This window comes from Misgurnus anguillicaudatus, chromosome 2, assembly GCF_027580225.2.
Source record: "Misgurnus anguillicaudatus chromosome 2, ASM2758022v2, whole genome shotgun sequence".
Classification (NCBI taxonomy): domain Eukaryota; kingdom Metazoa; phylum Chordata; class Actinopteri; order Cypriniformes; family Cobitidae; genus Misgurnus; species Misgurnus anguillicaudatus.
The window spans coordinates 52169335-52187834 of NC_073338.2; the positions used below are offsets into that span (position 1 = coordinate 52169335).

General features: G+C 39.5%; 1 protein-coding gene across 1 annotated transcript; it reads right to left on the reverse strand.

Annotated features, from left to right (window-relative positions):
* Nucleotides 1–18: 18 nt before the first annotated feature.
* Nucleotides 19–18258, reverse strand: LOC141366194 (protein strawberry notch homolog 2-like). Its single transcript, XM_073871686.1, has 9 exons — nt 18161–18258; nt 16503–16674; nt 5385–5464; nt 5009–5096; nt 880–1056; nt 728–790; nt 539–635; nt 278–438; nt 19–156 (listed from the first exon to the last, which is right to left on the reverse strand). The coding sequence occupies exons 2-9, from the start codon at nt 16620–16622 to the stop codon at nt 19–21; spliced, it is 924 nt and encodes a 307-aa protein (XP_073727787.1). The 5' UTR covers nt 16623–16674; nt 18161–18258.
* Nucleotides 18259–18500: the final 242 nt, after the last annotated feature.

An 18500-nucleotide genomic window follows, 5' to 3' on the forward strand; every position in this document is an offset into this window, starting at 1 on the left:
TTCAGATGTGAACGACTGTTACCATAATGCTCTTTTCCGTCCCTTTAGGAAATTCTCCAGTATGATTCCAGCCACGGTACGGCCCTTCCCGACACCGGCACCATCTCCTATTAGAAATCCTGCTCGCTGACCGTTCTGAAGAATCACCTCGTGTTGCTAAATAACAAAACCATAAACACGACTTTATACATTAACAATGAGCACAAAAGTCTGTAAGAGAAGAACCTAAAGTAAAAAGAATGAAAAGAGAAAAGCAGAAAAGGACGAGTCTGGATACCTGGCAGGCGTATATGATGGCCTCCAGCTGCAGTGCTGACAGCAGACCGGAGTTTATGGTGGTCTGAGGAATGGAGAGGGTGTATGTGATGTCAGGAGGAGGGACGCTGGACAGCGTGTTCGTCTCTACCACGAAGTCAGGGTGAGAGATTCCAATAGTAGCTGGACACATGTGAACAAGGTTAATTTACTATAAAATCACAGTGATATGTATTATAGTGACAATATTTGATGGATACTGCCCTCATGACATTAAATTTACATTTGGATGGCTTATATTCAGCGTAAGTGTCGGCGTGCCCTAACTCCTCTGTGTCTTCCTCATCCTCCTCCTCTTCGTCCTGTGAAGGCGGGGGAACCTGTGGAAATGGGGACCAGACAATGAAGATGATGCAAGTTGATGAAACGCAAGGTGAAATATTAGATGAAGAAGATAGAAGAGCCCATCTACCTTAAATCCAGCAACTGGTGTGGACAGTATGCCATCCAGCTTACTAGGAAAAACAGCCAGGGTCTGTTGAAAATAATAAAAAGATTGTGAGCCATACACATATATCAACTACAAGTGTGTCTACGCAACAATTGTCTATTGTGATACATCACCTGCTGTCTCTGACTGTGTCCAGGTATGTCCCAGTAGCCCTGTGCTGAAGTACCATCAGTGGGTAACTGTGCGAGGCTGTCGATGCCAAATCCTGAGGGCTCGGGGTACTCAGAAAGAGAGTCAGAGGGCGAGGAGAACAGTGATGTGTTGGACAGCTCGTCTATACATGACAGATCCTAGAAAGAACACGACAAATGATCAAGAAAACATGGCCTTCATTAAGGTTTTCTTTTAAGACATCTGGATGTTTAAAGGCTGAAGTCTGCAGAAACTGTGCTCGTAAACTCATCTGATATACGATGTGCCAGCTGCAGTGTGTTTTCACGCCAGCTACGGACTCAACACATTACTATAGACGTGGCTAATGTCCAAAAACATTCACTGTAAATCTGTCATCAGCCTCCTTCCAAAATGATAAACATGTCTCCCTTACAAGCTGATGAGTTAAACCAGGTGTGTTAAATAAGGAGACATCTAAAACTTTCTGTTAGGGGGCCTAGAGGACCAGGATTGGAAAGCACTGATCTAGATTAATGAGAAACACCATCAAAGTGAAGAAACATCTCCACACACAGAGAGCTTCCAGGAGAGTTGAAGAAACATAAAGGCCCGGGTATACTTTTTTTCCGTGTCCGGCTCGCGCGCGCACGCGTCCGCGCAGCTTTCCGAGTATAGTCCCCGCGGCTACACACGGATGGCCGCGTTCGACACTATACGCAATACAAATGATTTCTTATTCAAATTATTAGTCTAACAGGCTGTCAGGGTAGCACTGATTTGGAGACATTTACAGTACATTAAAACATTAGGACAGGTGAAGAAAAGTAACTGATCCACCATTGCAAACACAGTTTAGAACAAACAAGAAGACAACAAAGAACAGGAATCAAACAAACATGCTCCAGAGCTTTCTGTTCTTGGAAGAAGTAAAAGTTAAAGAAGAAAAACGATAGTATGTGTGCAAATGCTGTCTATTTCCTTTGTATAATTGTTTATAGTGGAGTGCCCTGTCTAAATATTTTCACGCGCATGCGCTGTTGTACGCGGACTGTACGCGCACTGTCCGCGCGGTCTCAAATTTTGGGCTGCACGCGGACGGTCCGCGTGGCCGGCCGCGGACCCTCTTGATGACGAAAATGACGTCATGCGGACGGCGCGCGTACGCGGACGTCCCTAGTATACTTTCGGCTTAAGGTTTCAAGTATATCATTTAATGAAACCACACGTGATACACAAACTAAATCATTATGCACATAGATATAGAAAGTATGTTTGCTTCCTTCTAACACACTGCAAAAAATTATTTTCTTACAAAGTATTTTTCTCTTGTTTTCAGTACAAATATCTAAAAATTCTTAAATCAAGATGTATTTTCTTGATGAGCAAAATGACCTAAGACAATAAGTCTAAAAATAAAAAATATTAAATTATATTGAATATTAAATTAAAGTGCATTTGTGCTAACTTTGACTTATTTTCTTAGTTTATTTAGCTCATTAAAGGAACAGTATGTAGGATTGTGGCCAAAACTGGTATTGCAATAAGAAAACTTGTGGCGAAAACTGGAACTGCAATCACACAACTGGTGGCCAATACACAACATGACAACATAAACATCAGTTGAGGGCTGCAACTCCACTTTTTAAATGACAATATCCTGGCCGGACCACTGTTGTCAGTGATATAAGTATTTGAAATGAAAATGATTTCTTAATGTCTAGTGACATATCAGGGCCATTTTATGATTAATTGACATAAATTTCTTACATACTGGTCCTTTAGACCAACCGCGGTAGAGGCGTGAAACGCAAGTGATTTCAATGTTAAGTCAATGTGCAGACGCGTTAACGCGCGTCAGGAGGTCCCGCGGCGCGGAAGAGGCGTTCGGCGCGGAGCGGAAGACCCGTTTCCGCCTCATTCGCGCGTGAAGCGTGAATTGAGCGTTGTGCGCGGTAGGCGCGAATGGTGCGTTTGTGCATTTTGCGGTTCACGCGAATTTGCGGCTGATGCCCAAGTTGGAAAATTTAAACTTTGGCGGAATTTCGCGCCGCATTAACCAATCAGAAGCCTGCCTGCTGCTGTGGTGGCAGCCCCGCCCGGAGTCACTCACTCAACCAAGGCTTGATATTGCCTGTAAGCAGTCACTCTGAGCTATATGACACAAGTTGTTATTTCTATAGAGGAGACAGGAATAAAAAGCACCTTGCTTGGAAGAGTGTTAGTGAGGACTTGTGGCAACCTGGTAAGTTGTAATACACACTTCACTTTTGAGTCACGTGACGTTTATCGACACGTGCCGTTTATTTTCCCCCTATAGTAAGGTTACCCAATACTAACTGGTAACTCTCTCGATAAATGCACAATCAACATCAGTCATCTTGCAAACAGACACTCTCACAGCAGTTGCCCCTCCCACAAGAAGCGGATTTTGCCTCAGACGCGCGTCAAATGCTTGCTTTTTACGCGCGTCTACTCCGCTCTACAGGCGCGAATGCATTCAAAGTGTTCAAGGGGCAAACTAGGCGCGGTAGACGCGATTTTGACGCCCAAAACGTGTTTGGTGTAAACTTAGCATAAGATATTAAGTAAGAAAGTTATTTTTGACAGTGCAACAACGGTCACCTTAAGTAGGAACATCCATAGATACACAACTAAAGTCTTCTCGTGCGAGTTGACATGATTATAATCATATTAAGTGTCATTGGAAAATGCAAGGTTCATTACTTACATCTATGTACTTGTACAAGTATAAACTTTAAAATGATCTGTAACTTTCTGATAAACAGAACTAAACTGATGCAAAGAGCTAAAAGATACAGCTCTGGAAAAACAATTAAGACCACTTCAAGATTATATTCAGTTTTTTTATGTACTAGAGGTATGCGCTTAAGTAAGACTCATTTTTGTTTCATTCTGTCATCTACCGACAACATTTCAGCCAAATTCCTAATAAAATAATGCTTTTATTTGTCCTGATTTACAGAAAACTGAAAACAGACACACTAACAAAAAATGCAATGTTTTCAGATCTTCAATACTTCAAAGAAAACCAGTTTAAACAGCACAATATTCGTGTTTTTCATGTATTTTAGGAATAGTTTAAAATGAATATTTGATGGAATAACACAGATTTTTGGCATGCTTTCTGTTGGGTGACTTTATGTCACTTCTGAGGTTTGCTTTTTTTGGAATTCAACAGACACTGGAATGAAACGATCAAAAAAATACATCTAGAAATGACGATTGAAGTCAAAATATTGTTATTATTTACTCACCCTTATGTTGATCTAAACCTGTATGAGTTTCTTTATTCTGTTGAAGAAGATATTTTGATAAATGATGGAAAGCACACAGTTGTCAGTAACCACTGACTTTCATAGCAGAAAAACAAATACTATGGAAGTCATTGGGTAATGTTAACTGTGTGCTTACCAAACTAAAAAATAGCTTCTTCAACAGAATAAAGAAACTCATACAGGTTAGGATTAAAATGAGGGTGATTAGTAATGACACAATTTTCATTTTCGGATGAACTATCCCTTTAAACCAAAAACACAATCATGAACTTCATTATCAGATCTGTCGGTGTGCTACACCAAAAGCCGGTCTAACAAACATATCATGTTGTACTTGTAGTCATTCACACAGGGGGGCCGCGAGATGGTGCCAGGGGGGCCCCAGCTTTATGACATTTTATAAAATAAATTAATTTATCATGAATTCTGTGGAATTAAACCTAAAAAAAATAACCAACTACTAACCAACAGCACTACTTTGTATCATTCAATATGTTTTAGAACAGTTTTTTGTCAAAAAATTTTCTTTGGGGGGCCGCGAAGGAATGCGTACACAAGGGGGGCCGCACGCTGAAAAAGTTTGAGAACCACTGCTAGAGATTAATCACAGCTTCCTGTTTAACAGTAGACGTGTCTTTAATCTATATCCTCATTACCAATGCTGTCAGAGTAAATACAAGTCTACAAAGTGCTGCTGCTCATGACAATAGAGGGTCGAGTATGACCATCATCATCCTCATAACAGCACCAAAAGTCAAAAAGCATCAATTTAAAAAAAAGACAAATAGATCCACTGCCTGTTGAATCTTAATATTAATGAATCTGATCTCACCTGGGTAAAATCTCCGTTCCGCACAAGGTCGTGAAAGTCTATGTCAGACAGGTCCAGATTCACAGAGGATTGGTTCGACTGGAGCGGCCTGATGAAGAATAAGGACAGGGATGAGACAAAAATTCCTTCACACTTACATTTTACCTCATTTAATGCTCTGTTTATAATGTATATGAAGATTCAACTCATGCTTTGCGACCAGAAATGAACAAAAGTTTTGTCAATGATTAAGAATCCCAGACAAAGCCTTTACAAGAAATGCACCCGAGTCGCACGTATCTGCCAGTAAACATCCCGGACAAGCAAATCACAGATGTACACAGGAGCGGGCGGTCGATGTGCTGCGTTTGAAGTTGAGATAAAGTGTGTTACTAACCTCCCAGGTTGCATAGGATAGTGCTGGTTGTATTGAGTTTGCTGCGAGAACGCCCATGAGTTTGACGGACAGAGCTGACTCTGGGGAAACAGGAAACAAACATCACATTTGACACAGGAAGTTAGACCTCTGGAAACACTGTCCAACAGAGATAGACAATCACCCAAATATTTACTAGCAGTCAAGTGCTGATGTGAGTGAAACCCAACAGAAACTGTGCAAAGACATATACATATTCACCACATAAACAACCATATACCCAGTATATAAGTAAGGCAACCCTATCTAGGTAAACAGTTACCACTGGGTACCAAAGCACTCCAAGATCCCTCCCAGTTCAGACTCACTAGAACAACAATTATAAAGAGAAGAGTTCAAAACTGTGCATATAATCAACAACATGCTAAGAATTGATTTTCTGACAAAAAGACTTGTGATTAAACATATAACTTATTTAGTTTATTATATCATTAAGATGAAGTTGAGAAGCTAATCTGTTTTAGATCTGTTTCCTACTATTTTACATGTGTTTAACTTTAGTATTGGTCTTATCATGTGGTATTGACTTCATGGTAGTACTGCCTCTAAATTAAGATTTCAAATGAAAAATATAGCTGCAAGCAGCAATGGCGGGCCCTCGCACGTTTTTTTACCGCTACACGGTGCGTCCGAGAAAACGATGCACGGTGGGCAAGGGCATCAAGTGGGTAAAATATCAGTGGGTTTTTAATGTTGTTTCTGAGCCATTTGGGGACTGTAGGTAAAAGAAACCCCACATTTTAGACAAACAGGTGCACTAGTGAGCCACTTAAGAGACACGCCTATGTCTGACCTTTTTGTCAACACTTAACAGCCGAAAACTCTGATGTGTGCAGAGATGTATAGTAACGAAGTAGAACTACTTCACTACTGTACTTAAGTACTAATAGGCAGTATCTGTACTCTACTGAAGTATTATTTTTTTCTCCTACTTCCACTTTTACTTCAGTACATATTTTCGATGAGTTTAATACTTTTACTCCAATACATTTTTTATGTGCTGCATAGTTACTCGTTACACTCAAATGTTACGAATCATTCCAAACCTACATTATCACTGCCGGAGCGGTGATACACATTAGAAACACACACAGATTGTGGTCTAAACCAATAGGAGATAGTGAAGAGCGGACCCCTCCCTCCCTCTCACTCACAAATATGAGCCGCAGTTGTGGACAAATGTGAAGTGAAGAGAGAACCAAAGTGCACGAGAGAGACCGATAGAGAGAGAGAATTCGCGAGAAAGGGCGAGTGTGCGCGAAAGAAGGAAACCTAAATACATTGAAACATCTTGTACCTTTACCTATTACATCGACTAATATTTTATTAATTCTGAATTCTCTATTGCCATATTAGTTAAATTAATCTGAACATTCCTGTCCTTGTACTCCTGCTACAGCCAAAGCAATTGTGAGTGTCCTTTAGCTTAAACATTTGAAATAATATAAACAATATTATATTCAAACTTTTGACTGTTTTCTTTAATAACTACATTACACAATACTTGTACCTTTACTTTCAGTACTTGAGTAGTATATTTTAAAATAAACTACTTGCAATACTTAAGTACAAAACATGTTTAATACTTCAGTACTTCCACTTAAGTGGTGTGCTCACTTTTTTGATAGAGCACTTGTACTTTTACTCAAGTCTGGGTCCCTAGTACTTTATACATCTCTGGATGTGTGTGCCAAATTTAAAGTTCAACTAAGCACGCCAAGAGCCTTAAACATGCCTGAAATTAAAGTAAAGTTTGATGCGTTGCCATGAGAACAGCGTTCGAGATGTCTAAAATTCCTTCGCAATTTATCATCTACAATGTCTCGGCATCATGTTGACCACTTCTGGTGTCAATCGCATGAATCCCATACGAGGAGTATTTAAAGGTTCACAGCATGTAACTGTCAGCCTTAAATATGTGTAAAAATGAAAGTAAAGTTTGATGCGTTGCCATGGGAACAGCGTTTGAGATATCATAATCCCTTCGCAATTTATCATCTACAATGTCTCGGCATCATGTTGACCACTTCTCGTGTAAATCGCATGAAAATCCTAGAAGGAGTATTTAAAAGTTAACTGTATGGAACTGAAAGGCTTAAATATGCCTTTAAAATGAAAGTAAAGTTTGACGCGTTGCCATGGGAACAGCGTTTGAGATATCAAAAATCCCTTCGCAATTTATCATCTACAATGTCTCGGCATCATGGTGACCACTTTTGGTGTCAATCGCATGAAAATCCTAGAAGGAGTATTTAAAAGTTAACTGTATGAAAGGCTTAAATATGCCTTTAAAATGAAAGTAAAGTTTGACAGGTTGCCATGGGAACAGCGTTTGAGATATCAAAAATCCCTTCGCAATTTATCATCTACAATGTCTCGGCATCATGTTGACCACTTCTCGTGTAAATCGCATGAAAATCCTAGAAGGAGTATTTAAAAGTTAACTGTATGGAACTGAAAGGCTTAAATATGCCTTTAAAATGAAAGTAAAGTTTGACGCGTTGCCATGGGAACAGCGTTTGAGATATCAAAAATCCCTTCGCAATTTATCATCTACAATGTCTCGGCATCATGGTGACCACCTTTGGTGTCAATCGCATGAAAATCCTAGAAGGAGTATTTAAAAGAACATTGCATGGAACTTTCAAAAAAATCAACCTTTGAGACTGCAACACTTCCTGGCGCCTGGTGGTGGCGCTATACCCGAGACTCACAATAGGCACATCGATGCGATCGGAATCTTCAGACGAACAAACATCCCGCGTGTCATTACAATAAGACATTTTTTGCTTTAGATATTAGACACTTCCTGTTTCTCTGATTACGCCACAACTTTGTCGGCTCGCCATGGCAGAACCGTTCGAGATATCAAAAATCCCTTCGCAATTTAGCAAGTCCAATGTCTCGACATCATGTTCACCACTTTTGGTGTCAATCCGTGCATCCTCTAGGAGGAGTATTCAAAAGTTCAACGCATGCATTTTTTAAACAATCCAAAATAGCTGACTTCCTGTTGGGCGGAGCTTAAATGTTAGAGGGCGAAAGTTGTTCGGGTCGATGAGATCTATATGCGTACCAACTCTCGTACATGTGCGTACATGTTTGCACGATCTGTGCATCAATGTTTTATTTTGCATTACAGGGGGCGCTACAGAGCCCCCGTGCCACGCCCGTGTTCCAGCCTTTGCCCGTTTGCAATGACGGACGACTCTGACGTCTGTGCCAAATTTCAAGAGTTTTCGAGTATGTTAAGGCACCCAAAATGCCCAAAAGTGTTAAAAAAAAAAAAAAATAAAATAATAATAATAATAAATATAGCTGCAAGCAGCAATGGCGGGCCCTCGCACGTTTTTTTACCGCTACACGGTGCCTCCAAGAAAACGACGCACGGTGGGCACGTGCATCAAGTGGGTTAATATCAGTGGACTATTTCATGTTGCTACTGATCTATTTAGGTACTGTAGGTAAAAGAAACCCCACATTTTAGACAAACGGGGGCGCTAGTGAGACACTAAATAGACACGCCTTTATCTGACGTTTTTGTCAACACTTAACAGCCGACAACTCTGATGTGTGTGCCAAATTTAAATTTAATCTAAGCACGCCAAGAGCCTTAAATATGCCTGAAATAAAAGTAAAGTTTGACGTGTTGCCATGGGAACAGCGTTCGAGATGTCAAAAATTCCTTGGCAATTTAGCATCTACAATGTCTCAGCATCATGTTGACCACTTCTGGTGCCAATAACATTATTTACCTAGAAGGAGTATTTAAAAGAACATCGCATGCAACTGTAATGCTTAAATAAGCCTTTAAAATGAAAGTAAAATTTGTCGCGTTGCCATAGGAACAACATTCGAGATATCAAAAATCCCTTCGCAATTTATCATCTATAATGTCTCAGCATCATGTTGACCACTTTTGGTGTCAATCGCATGAATATCCTAGAAGGAGTATTTAAAAGTTCACTGCATGAAACTGTAAGGCTTAAATATGCCTTTAAAATGAAAGTAAAGTTTGACACGTTGCCATGGGAACAGCGTTCGAGATATCAAAAATCCCTTCGCAATTTATCATCTACTATGCCTCGGCATCATGTTAACCACTTTTGGTGTCAATTGCATGATTTTTCTAGAAGGAGTATTTAAAAGAACATTGCATGGAACTGTCAAAAAAATCCAGCTTTGTAACTGACACACTTCCTGCCGCCTTGTGGTGGCGCTATACCCGGGAGTCACAATAGGCACATCGATGCGATCGGAATCTTCAGACGAACAAACACCCCGCATGGCATCACAATAAGATATTTTTTGCCATAGATATTAGACACTTACTGTTTCTCTGATTTCGCCATGACTTTGCCGCTTCGCCATGGCAACACTGTTCGAGATATCAAAAATCCCTTCGCAATTTAGCAAGTCCAATGTCTTGACATCATGATCACCACGTTTGGTGTCATTTGCATGAATCCCCTAGGAGGAGTATTCAAAAGTTCACCGCATGCATTTTTTAAACAATCCAAAATGGCGGACTTCCTGTTGGGCGGAGCTAAAGTGTTAGAAGGCGAAAGTTGTTCGGGTCGATGAGATCTATATGTGTACCAACTTTCGTAAATGTGCGTACATTTTTGCCCGATCTGTGCATCAATGTTTTTTTTGCATTACAGGGGGCGCTACAGAGCCCCCGTGCCACGCCCGTGTTCCAGCCTTTGGATTTCTGCGATGACGGACGACTTTGACGTCTGTGCCAAATTTCAAGAGTTTTTGAGTATGTTAAGGCACCCAAAAAGTCCAAAAGTGTTAAAAAAAATAAAAACAAAAAATAATAATAATAATAATAAAAATATAGCTGCAAGCAGCAATGGCGGGCCCTCGCACGTTTTTTTACCGCTACACGGTGCGTCCGAGAAAACGATGCACGGTGGGCAAGGGCATCAAGTGGGTAAAATATCAGTGGGCTATTTAATGTTGTTTCTGAGCCATTTGGGGACTGTATGTAAAAGAAACCCCACATTTTAGACAAACAGGTGCACTGGTGAGCCACTTAAGAGACACGCCTATGTCTGACCTTTTTGTCAACACTTAACAGCCGAAAACTCTGATGTGTGCAGAGATGTATAGTAACGAAGTAGAACTACTTCACTACTGTACTTAAGTACTAAAAGGCAGTATCTGTACTCTTCTGAAGTATTATTTTTTTCTCCTACTTCCACTTTTACTTCAGTACATATTTTCGATGAGTTTAATACTTTTACTCCAATACATTTTTTATGTGCTGCATAGTTACTCGTTACACTCAAATGTTACGAATCATTCCAAACCTACATTATCACTGCCGGAACATTGATACACATTAGAAACACACACAGTTTGTGGTCTAAACCAATAGGAGATAGTGAAGAGCGGACCCCTCCCTCCCTCTCACTCACAAATATGAGCCGCGGTTGTGGACAAATGTGAAGTGAAAAGAGAACCAAAGTGCACGAGAGAGACCGATAGAGAGAGAGAATTCGCAAGAAAGGGCGAGTGTGCGCGAAAGAAGGAAACCTAAATACATTGAAACACCTTTTACCTTTACCTATTACATCGACTAATATTTTATTAATTCTGAATTCTCTATTGCCATATTAGTTAAATTAATCTGAACATTCCTGTCCTTGTACTCCTGCTACAGCCAAAGCAATTGTGAGTGTCCTTTAGCTTAAACATTTGAAATAATATAAACAATATTATATTCAAACTTTTGACTGTTTTCTTTAATAACTACATTACACAATACTTGTACTTTTACTTTCAGTACTTGAGTAGTATATTTTAAAATAAACTACTTGCAATACTTAAGTACAAAACATGTTTAATACTTCAGTACTTCCACTTAAGTGGTGTGCTCACTTTTTTGATAGAGCACTTGTACTTTTACTCAAGTCTGGGTCCCTAGTACTTTATACATCTCTGGATGTGTGTGCCAAATTTAAAGTTCAACTAAGCACGCCAAGAGCCTTAAACATGCCTGAAATTAAAGTAAAGTTTGACGCGTTGCCATGGGAACAGCGTTCGAGATGTCTAAAATTCCTTCGCAATTTATCATCTACAATGTCTCGGCATCATGTTGACCACTTCTGGTGTCAATCGCATGAATCCCATACGAGGAGTATTTAAAGGTTCACAGCATGTAACTGTCAGCCTTAAATATGTGTAAAAATGAAAGTAAAGTTTGATGCATTGCCATGGGAACAGCGTTTGAGATATCAAAAATCTCTTCGCAATTTATCATCTACAATGTCTCGGCATCATGTTGACCACTTCTCGTGTCAATCGCATGAAAATCCTAGAAGGAGTATTTAAAAGTTAACTGTATAAAACTGAAAGGTTTAAATATGCCTTTAAAATGAAAGTAAAGTTTGACGCGTTGCCATGGGAATACCGTTTGAGATATCAAAAATCCCTTCGCAATTTATCATCTACAATGTCTCGGCATCATGGTGACCACTTTTGGTGTCAATCGTATGAAAATCCTAGAAGTAGTATTTAAAAGAACATTGCATGGAACTTTCAAAAAAATCCAGCTTTGTGACTGACACACTTCCTGGCGCCTGCTGGTGGCGCTATACCCGGGAGTCACAATAGGCACATCGATGCGATCGGAATCTTCAGATGAACAAACACCCCGCGTGTCATTACAATAAGACATTTTTTGCCTTAGATATTAGACACTTCCTGTTTCTCTGATTTCGCCACAACTTTGTCGGCTCGCCATGGCAGAACCGTTCGAGATATCAAAAATCCCTTCGCAATTTAGCAAGTCCAACGTCTCGACATCATGTTCACCACTTTTGGTGTCAATCGCATGATTCCTCTAGGAGGAGTATTCAAAAGTTCAATGCATGCATTTATAAAACGATCCAAAATAGCTGACTTCCTGTTGGGCGGAGCTTAAATGTTAGAGGGCGAAAGTTGTTCGGGTCGGTGAGATCTATATGCGTACCAACTCTCGTACATGTGCGTACATGTTTGCACGATCTGTGCATCAATGTTTTTTTTTGCATTACAGGGGGCGCTACAGAGCCCCCGTGCCACGCCCGTGTTTCAGCCTTTGCCCGTTCGCAATGACGGACGACTCTGACGTCTGTGCCAAATTTCAAGAGTTTTCGAGTATGTTAAGGCACCCAAAATGCCCAAAAGTGTTAAAAAAAATAAAAATAAAAAAAAAAAAATAATAAATTCGAGCAAAACCAATAGGGCTTCGCACCTTTCGGTGCAGGCCATTCTGGCCTGCTCCTCGGTGCTCGGGCCCTAAATAAATATAGCTGCAAGCAGCGATGGCGGGCCCTCGCACGTTATTTTTCCGCTACACGGTGCGTCCGAGAAAACGATGCACGGTGGGCAAGGGCCTCAAGTGGGTAAATATCAGTGGGCTATTTAATGTTGTTACTGACCCATTTGGGGACTGTAGGTAAAAGAAACCCCACATTTTAGACAAACGGGGGGGGGGGGGGCTAGTCAGCCAGTAAATAGACACGCCTTTATCTGACCTTTTTGTCAACACTTAACTGCCAACAACTCTGATGTGTGTGCCAAATTTAAAGTTAATCCAAACACGCCAAGAGCCTTACAAAAGCCTTAAATAAAAGTAAAGTTTGACGCGTTGCCATGGGAACAGCGTTCGAGATGTCAAAAATTCCTTCGCAATTTAGCATCTCCAATGTCTCGGCATCATGTTGACCACTTCTGGTGTCAATCGAATGAATATTCTAGAAGGAGTATTTAAAAGTTCACTGCATGGAACTGAAAGGCTTCAATATGCCTTTAACTTCTTCCACCCTGAAGCTATTTTGGGGATTTTCGCCTGGATTTGGCCTACCCAATTTCAAAAGCTTCCCATACCCACATGCAGAGGTTTACATACAAATGTTTGGTATCATTTTACAGGAAACCCTTTGAAATTACATAAAACACTGTTGAAAGTGCTAAACATGGTTGTATGTGATGTCAGTCCTCTAATAAACACAAAAATAAATAGGCGCTTTTTGATGTTTTTTTCTAAAGTTTTTATTTAAAATTGTATAACTCTGGCCCTGAGTGCCTCAGCTCCCTGCAGACAGTTTTGTTTGATTCCAGCAATTGCCAGCTTACAGAGGAAAAAATATTTTTTTCTCTATCATAATCTATGCAAAAGTTATTTTACTCCAACTGATGGGAGGAATAATACGCTTATGGAGTTAAATTTCTGCCAAAAAACATTTGAAGTGCTACCATAACCACATACAGTGGAATAAATGCAATTGCTTTATATCATTTTAAAGAAAACCCTTTGAAGTTACATAAAAAGCTGCTGTTTGTGACAAATAGTGTTATTTATGTTGTTTTTCATATGAGGAAACACCAAATTTTCTTTTTATATGTTGTAAATACTGCCTCTGATAGTGTATAACTCTGGTTCTGTGTGCTCTAGCAGAGTGCAGACAGTTCTGGTTGTTACCAGCAGCAGACAGTAAACACCCAAAAAAAGAATGAACTCTTTAGCATGTCGCATTCAAAAGTTATTTTCATTTTACTGAAGTGTCCGAAAATACATTTTTCATATAAATATTAATTTTTTGTTTTGGACATATAATAAATAACAAGGGATTATTCATGCACACAACCTAAGAAAATGCTGTGAATGGACTCATTTTTTAGAGTAGGACCTAAGAGAAAAGATGGTGTATCATTTGTGGCTATATGTGCTATCTGAGGCAGTCCACACTCAATTTTCCCATATGTTTACAAAAGACGATTTTTTTACCTTATTATTCATTCAACTATTGTTGGATATGTGTTAAGAATAGAACAAAAATAACGCTGTAGCCTTATTCCTGAGAATGAGAGCTTTCAGTTGATATAAGACTTGCCCATGTTTGTCATACTTGAAAAATATGAAATATGTGAATATTAAATCATATAAAAAAATTATGGGGGGGTGATAGTGTAAATTAAGTGTAAATAACTTTCTTACAGTAAAAGATTTCTCAAAGTGATGCATATCTGTAGAAAGTAGAGAGTCTAAGCTTTCAAACAGTATCTCATATGTGGTACTGGGGTCCATGATGGACCATTAAAGATTAAAAGAATATTTTATTTGAGTCAAAATACGAAATTTTGTACCCGGGACTGGGTCCTCAGGGTTTAAAGTAAAGTTTGACACGTTGCCATGGGAACAGCATTCGAGATATCAAAAATCCCTTCGCAATTTATCATCTACAATGTCTCAGCATCATGTTGACCACTTTTGGTGTCAATCGAATGAATATCCTAGAAGGAGTATTTAAAAGAACATCGGATGGAACTGTCAAAAAAATCCACCTTTGTGACTGACACACTTCCTGGCGCCTGGTGGTGGCGCTATACCCCAGACTCACAATAGGCACATCGATGCGATCGGAATCTTCAGACGAACAAACACCCCGCGTGTCATCACAATAAGACATTTTTTGCCTTAGATATTAGACACTTCCTGTTTCTCTGATTTCGCCATGATTTTGTCGCTTCGCCATGGCAGAACCGTTCGAGATATCAAAAATCCCTTTGCAATTTAGCAAGTACAATGTCTCGACATCATGATCACCACGTTTGGTGTCAATCCCATGAATCCCCTAGAAGGAGTATTCAAAAGTTCACCGCATGCATTTTTTAAACAATCCGAAATAGCCGACTTCCTGTTGGGCGGAGCTTAAATGTTAGAGGGCGAAAGTTGTTCGGGTCGATGAGATCTATATGTGTACCAACTCTCGTACATGTGCGTACATTTTTGCCCGATCTGTGCCCCAATGTTTGTTTTTGAATTACAGGGGGCGCTACAGAGCTCCCTTGCCACGCCCGTGTTCCAGCCTTTGGATTTCTGCGATGACGGACGACTCTGACGTCTGTGCCAAATTTCAAGAGTTTTCGAGTATGTTATGGCACTCAAAAAGTCCAAAAGTGTTGAAAAAAATAAAAAAAAAAATAATAATAAAAATAATAATCCGAGCAAAAACAATAGGGCTTCGCACCTTTCGGTGCAGGCCATTCTGGCCTGCTCCTCGGTGCTCGGGCCCTAATAAATTCGAGCAAAACCAATAGGGCTTCGCACCTTTCGGTGCAGGCCATTCTGGCCTGCTCCTCGGTGCTCGGGCCCTAATAATTTTATCACAGATAGTTTTTCTCTAAGAGTCTAATGGGAAATCAAGAAAAAAAAACCTTTAAAATCATGTATGATATGCTGAAATCTGACGAACAATGACAGAGCTATACGTGTTTAAAGTTGACAGTGTCAACAAAGTCAATTTTAAGAAAAATCGAGTTAAAGAATTTAAGGTTCAAAAACAAAATCACCGCATCCATACCTTAAAATCACTGTAAAACTAATAGATTTAACACACAAAGTAAAAAACAATATATATAAATATGTGCAACTGTTTTCTTTCTTTTATTGTTTGATTGACAGCTTTAAGATCTACTGTAATGCAAGGATCTAATATAATCTTACACAACAGATCCCCAACAGTTAACCAAACATTCACTTAAGACATAACAGATTATATCTGCGTGAATTCTCGGCAAAACAGATATTTTTAAAACTGCAATTCTGTGTAGATGTGTATATATATTGGGATCACACGTTTGCTCATCTGTGTGCATGCTTTAGATCTGTCAGTCAGCGTGAGCAAGTTATTTTTCGAGCCTTGTCTCTCTTTATATCTATTTTTACATCAAATCATATTATTTTCTAACTCCTGCAAACCGATAATGAAACCGATAATGATTTTAGACGGTGTGCATTGCGACTCATTTGGTGCGCATTGTGACTCATTTTCCCAGCACTGGTCAAATTTATATATTTAACAGATGCTTTTATCCAAAGCCACTTACAAGTGAGGAAGCCTTTCCCATTGTGTCTTAAAAATAATATCATTATAAGAATTTGTGGTGATTGATATAGAAATGTCACTAGTTTGCTTGAAGCTCATACAAAGCTTGTGCTTAAAGCTCTTTGGGTGACTATAATATACATTTACAGTAAACACAGCATTTTATATGATAAAGTTAAAAGAGTACAGCGTGTACCTCCAAGGAGCTCACGAGGGGAGGACTGGATACACTAAACCTCGGACTCCCCAGCTGAGGGCCCTCAGGGTGCAGATAGTCCTCCGTGTTCATGACAACAGACGTGGCAAGAGAGGGCATCAGGCTTTGATCAGAAACATGGTGCCAAACCCCTGCCCATCACCAGCCATCTCTGAGAGAGAGAGACAAGTTAGACCTGAGAGAATGCATCATGATCACTTTACAATTGAAATAAAGACTTGGCAGAAAAACAGATAATAGCTGAGTTTCCATTACAGATTTGCACAAAACTTTAGCATTATTATCTAAATGTTAACAAAAGACTATTGCGAAATGATGGCGTTTCCATTAACTGTCTGATGATATGCAACTGTTTTTCTTCTGGCGATAAGTCATTTCAAACATCACATCGACTGATGTTGGTAGGTTTACTAAATTCACATCCACCTTATTTTTAACCGAAGGAGACATAAGAGTAGTATTATCCCAACATAAATGCCAAAGAAAACTCCTTATACTTGGGAGCAGACACGTATTGAGGTGTTTCTGGGAAGTTTTAGTTCATACCGCTTAGTTGTATCAGGTGACTTGAAAACGCGAATAAACCATTTCCATTGGAGATTTGCGAAATACACCTTTTCCGAATTGCCTGAAACACCACCTCATGCAAGCATAAAAACATTTTTGCGATATATTGGAGCTTTTGCCAAATTAATGTGTTTCCATTGGCCGTATTTTTAATTGGCAATGATCATTTGCACAATTTAAATGGTAATGGAAACACAGCTAATGAGAGACAGAAGTAACTTAAAGAGAAACTTATGATGTTCCCACTCTTTTTGATCAATTAATTTAGCAAACCGTGACAATGTCAATACTGACATCTATTGAATTTATTGATTAAGAGGATTATACATCATCTATTGTACAAAAAGTATACACATGTTTCACACCTAACTTATGATATTAAACTGGGCTAACATTAAACCAGACCTACAACACAAGCTACTAAAGACCAAAACAAACCTGTATTTATTCACTGTAAACATCTTACAATCTTATTTCCAGGTCGCCAGACAGACAGGCAGATCTCTGAAGGGAACAGTAAATTAAGGTACCAGGGTAAAGGGTTAATGCTTAAAGTATTTGAGACAGGCCCAGTCTGTGTGTGTGTTACAAGGAGGGATTACACTGTTAATACATGTGTCAGTTTTTCTTACTCCACACAACACAATCTGTCTCACACACAAACACAATAAATAAGAAACAACTAATTAAGACTAAAATAAGGATTAATTAATCCGACGGTGCATTTGTCAGCCTGAAAAAAACCCAGTAAGAGCACAAAGCCTTTAAACAGATCAGATTAACACGAGCGCGAGCTCATACTGATGATTATAGGCCGTTTTAATGGATTTATAAGTGAATCTATCAGCTGCCTTTATATTTCTCTGACTGACTCTATGAAGCGCTATTGTTTGACTCGTGCTAACATGCTAACTTGACAGAAAACTCACTCACCCGGCGATAATTTAAACCCCCTGTCGTCGATAACCTTTCACGACCCCACACGATTTTTGAATCTGGCCTGTTCTTGATCGGTAGTGGTGAATGTGAGGGGTTAATCCATATTTTTCTACCCCTGTTCGGTTGTTTACCTACTTCCTGGTCGACGCCGCCATCTTGATCTTAGGAGGGAGGAGTCTTCCGGTGACGTCAGCGCGCATCCAACAACTTGGTGGAATTGGGAAAAAAATCTTTCGTTTTACTTAAACTGCGTCTATTTGAAAATAGAAAAACACAAGCTTATATAGAAAGTTACATTTCTGAACATAAATGAATGTCTTTGATTTGATTTTCCAAATTGTATTTTTTATTCTAAGCAATTGGAGCCCACACAAGGTGTAGTTATTCTTTATTTGGGGAAAAATGGAAGGTTGTGGCAACAGGATACAGCTGCGGCAAAAATCTCGCGAAATCTCGCCGGATAAGGGCTGT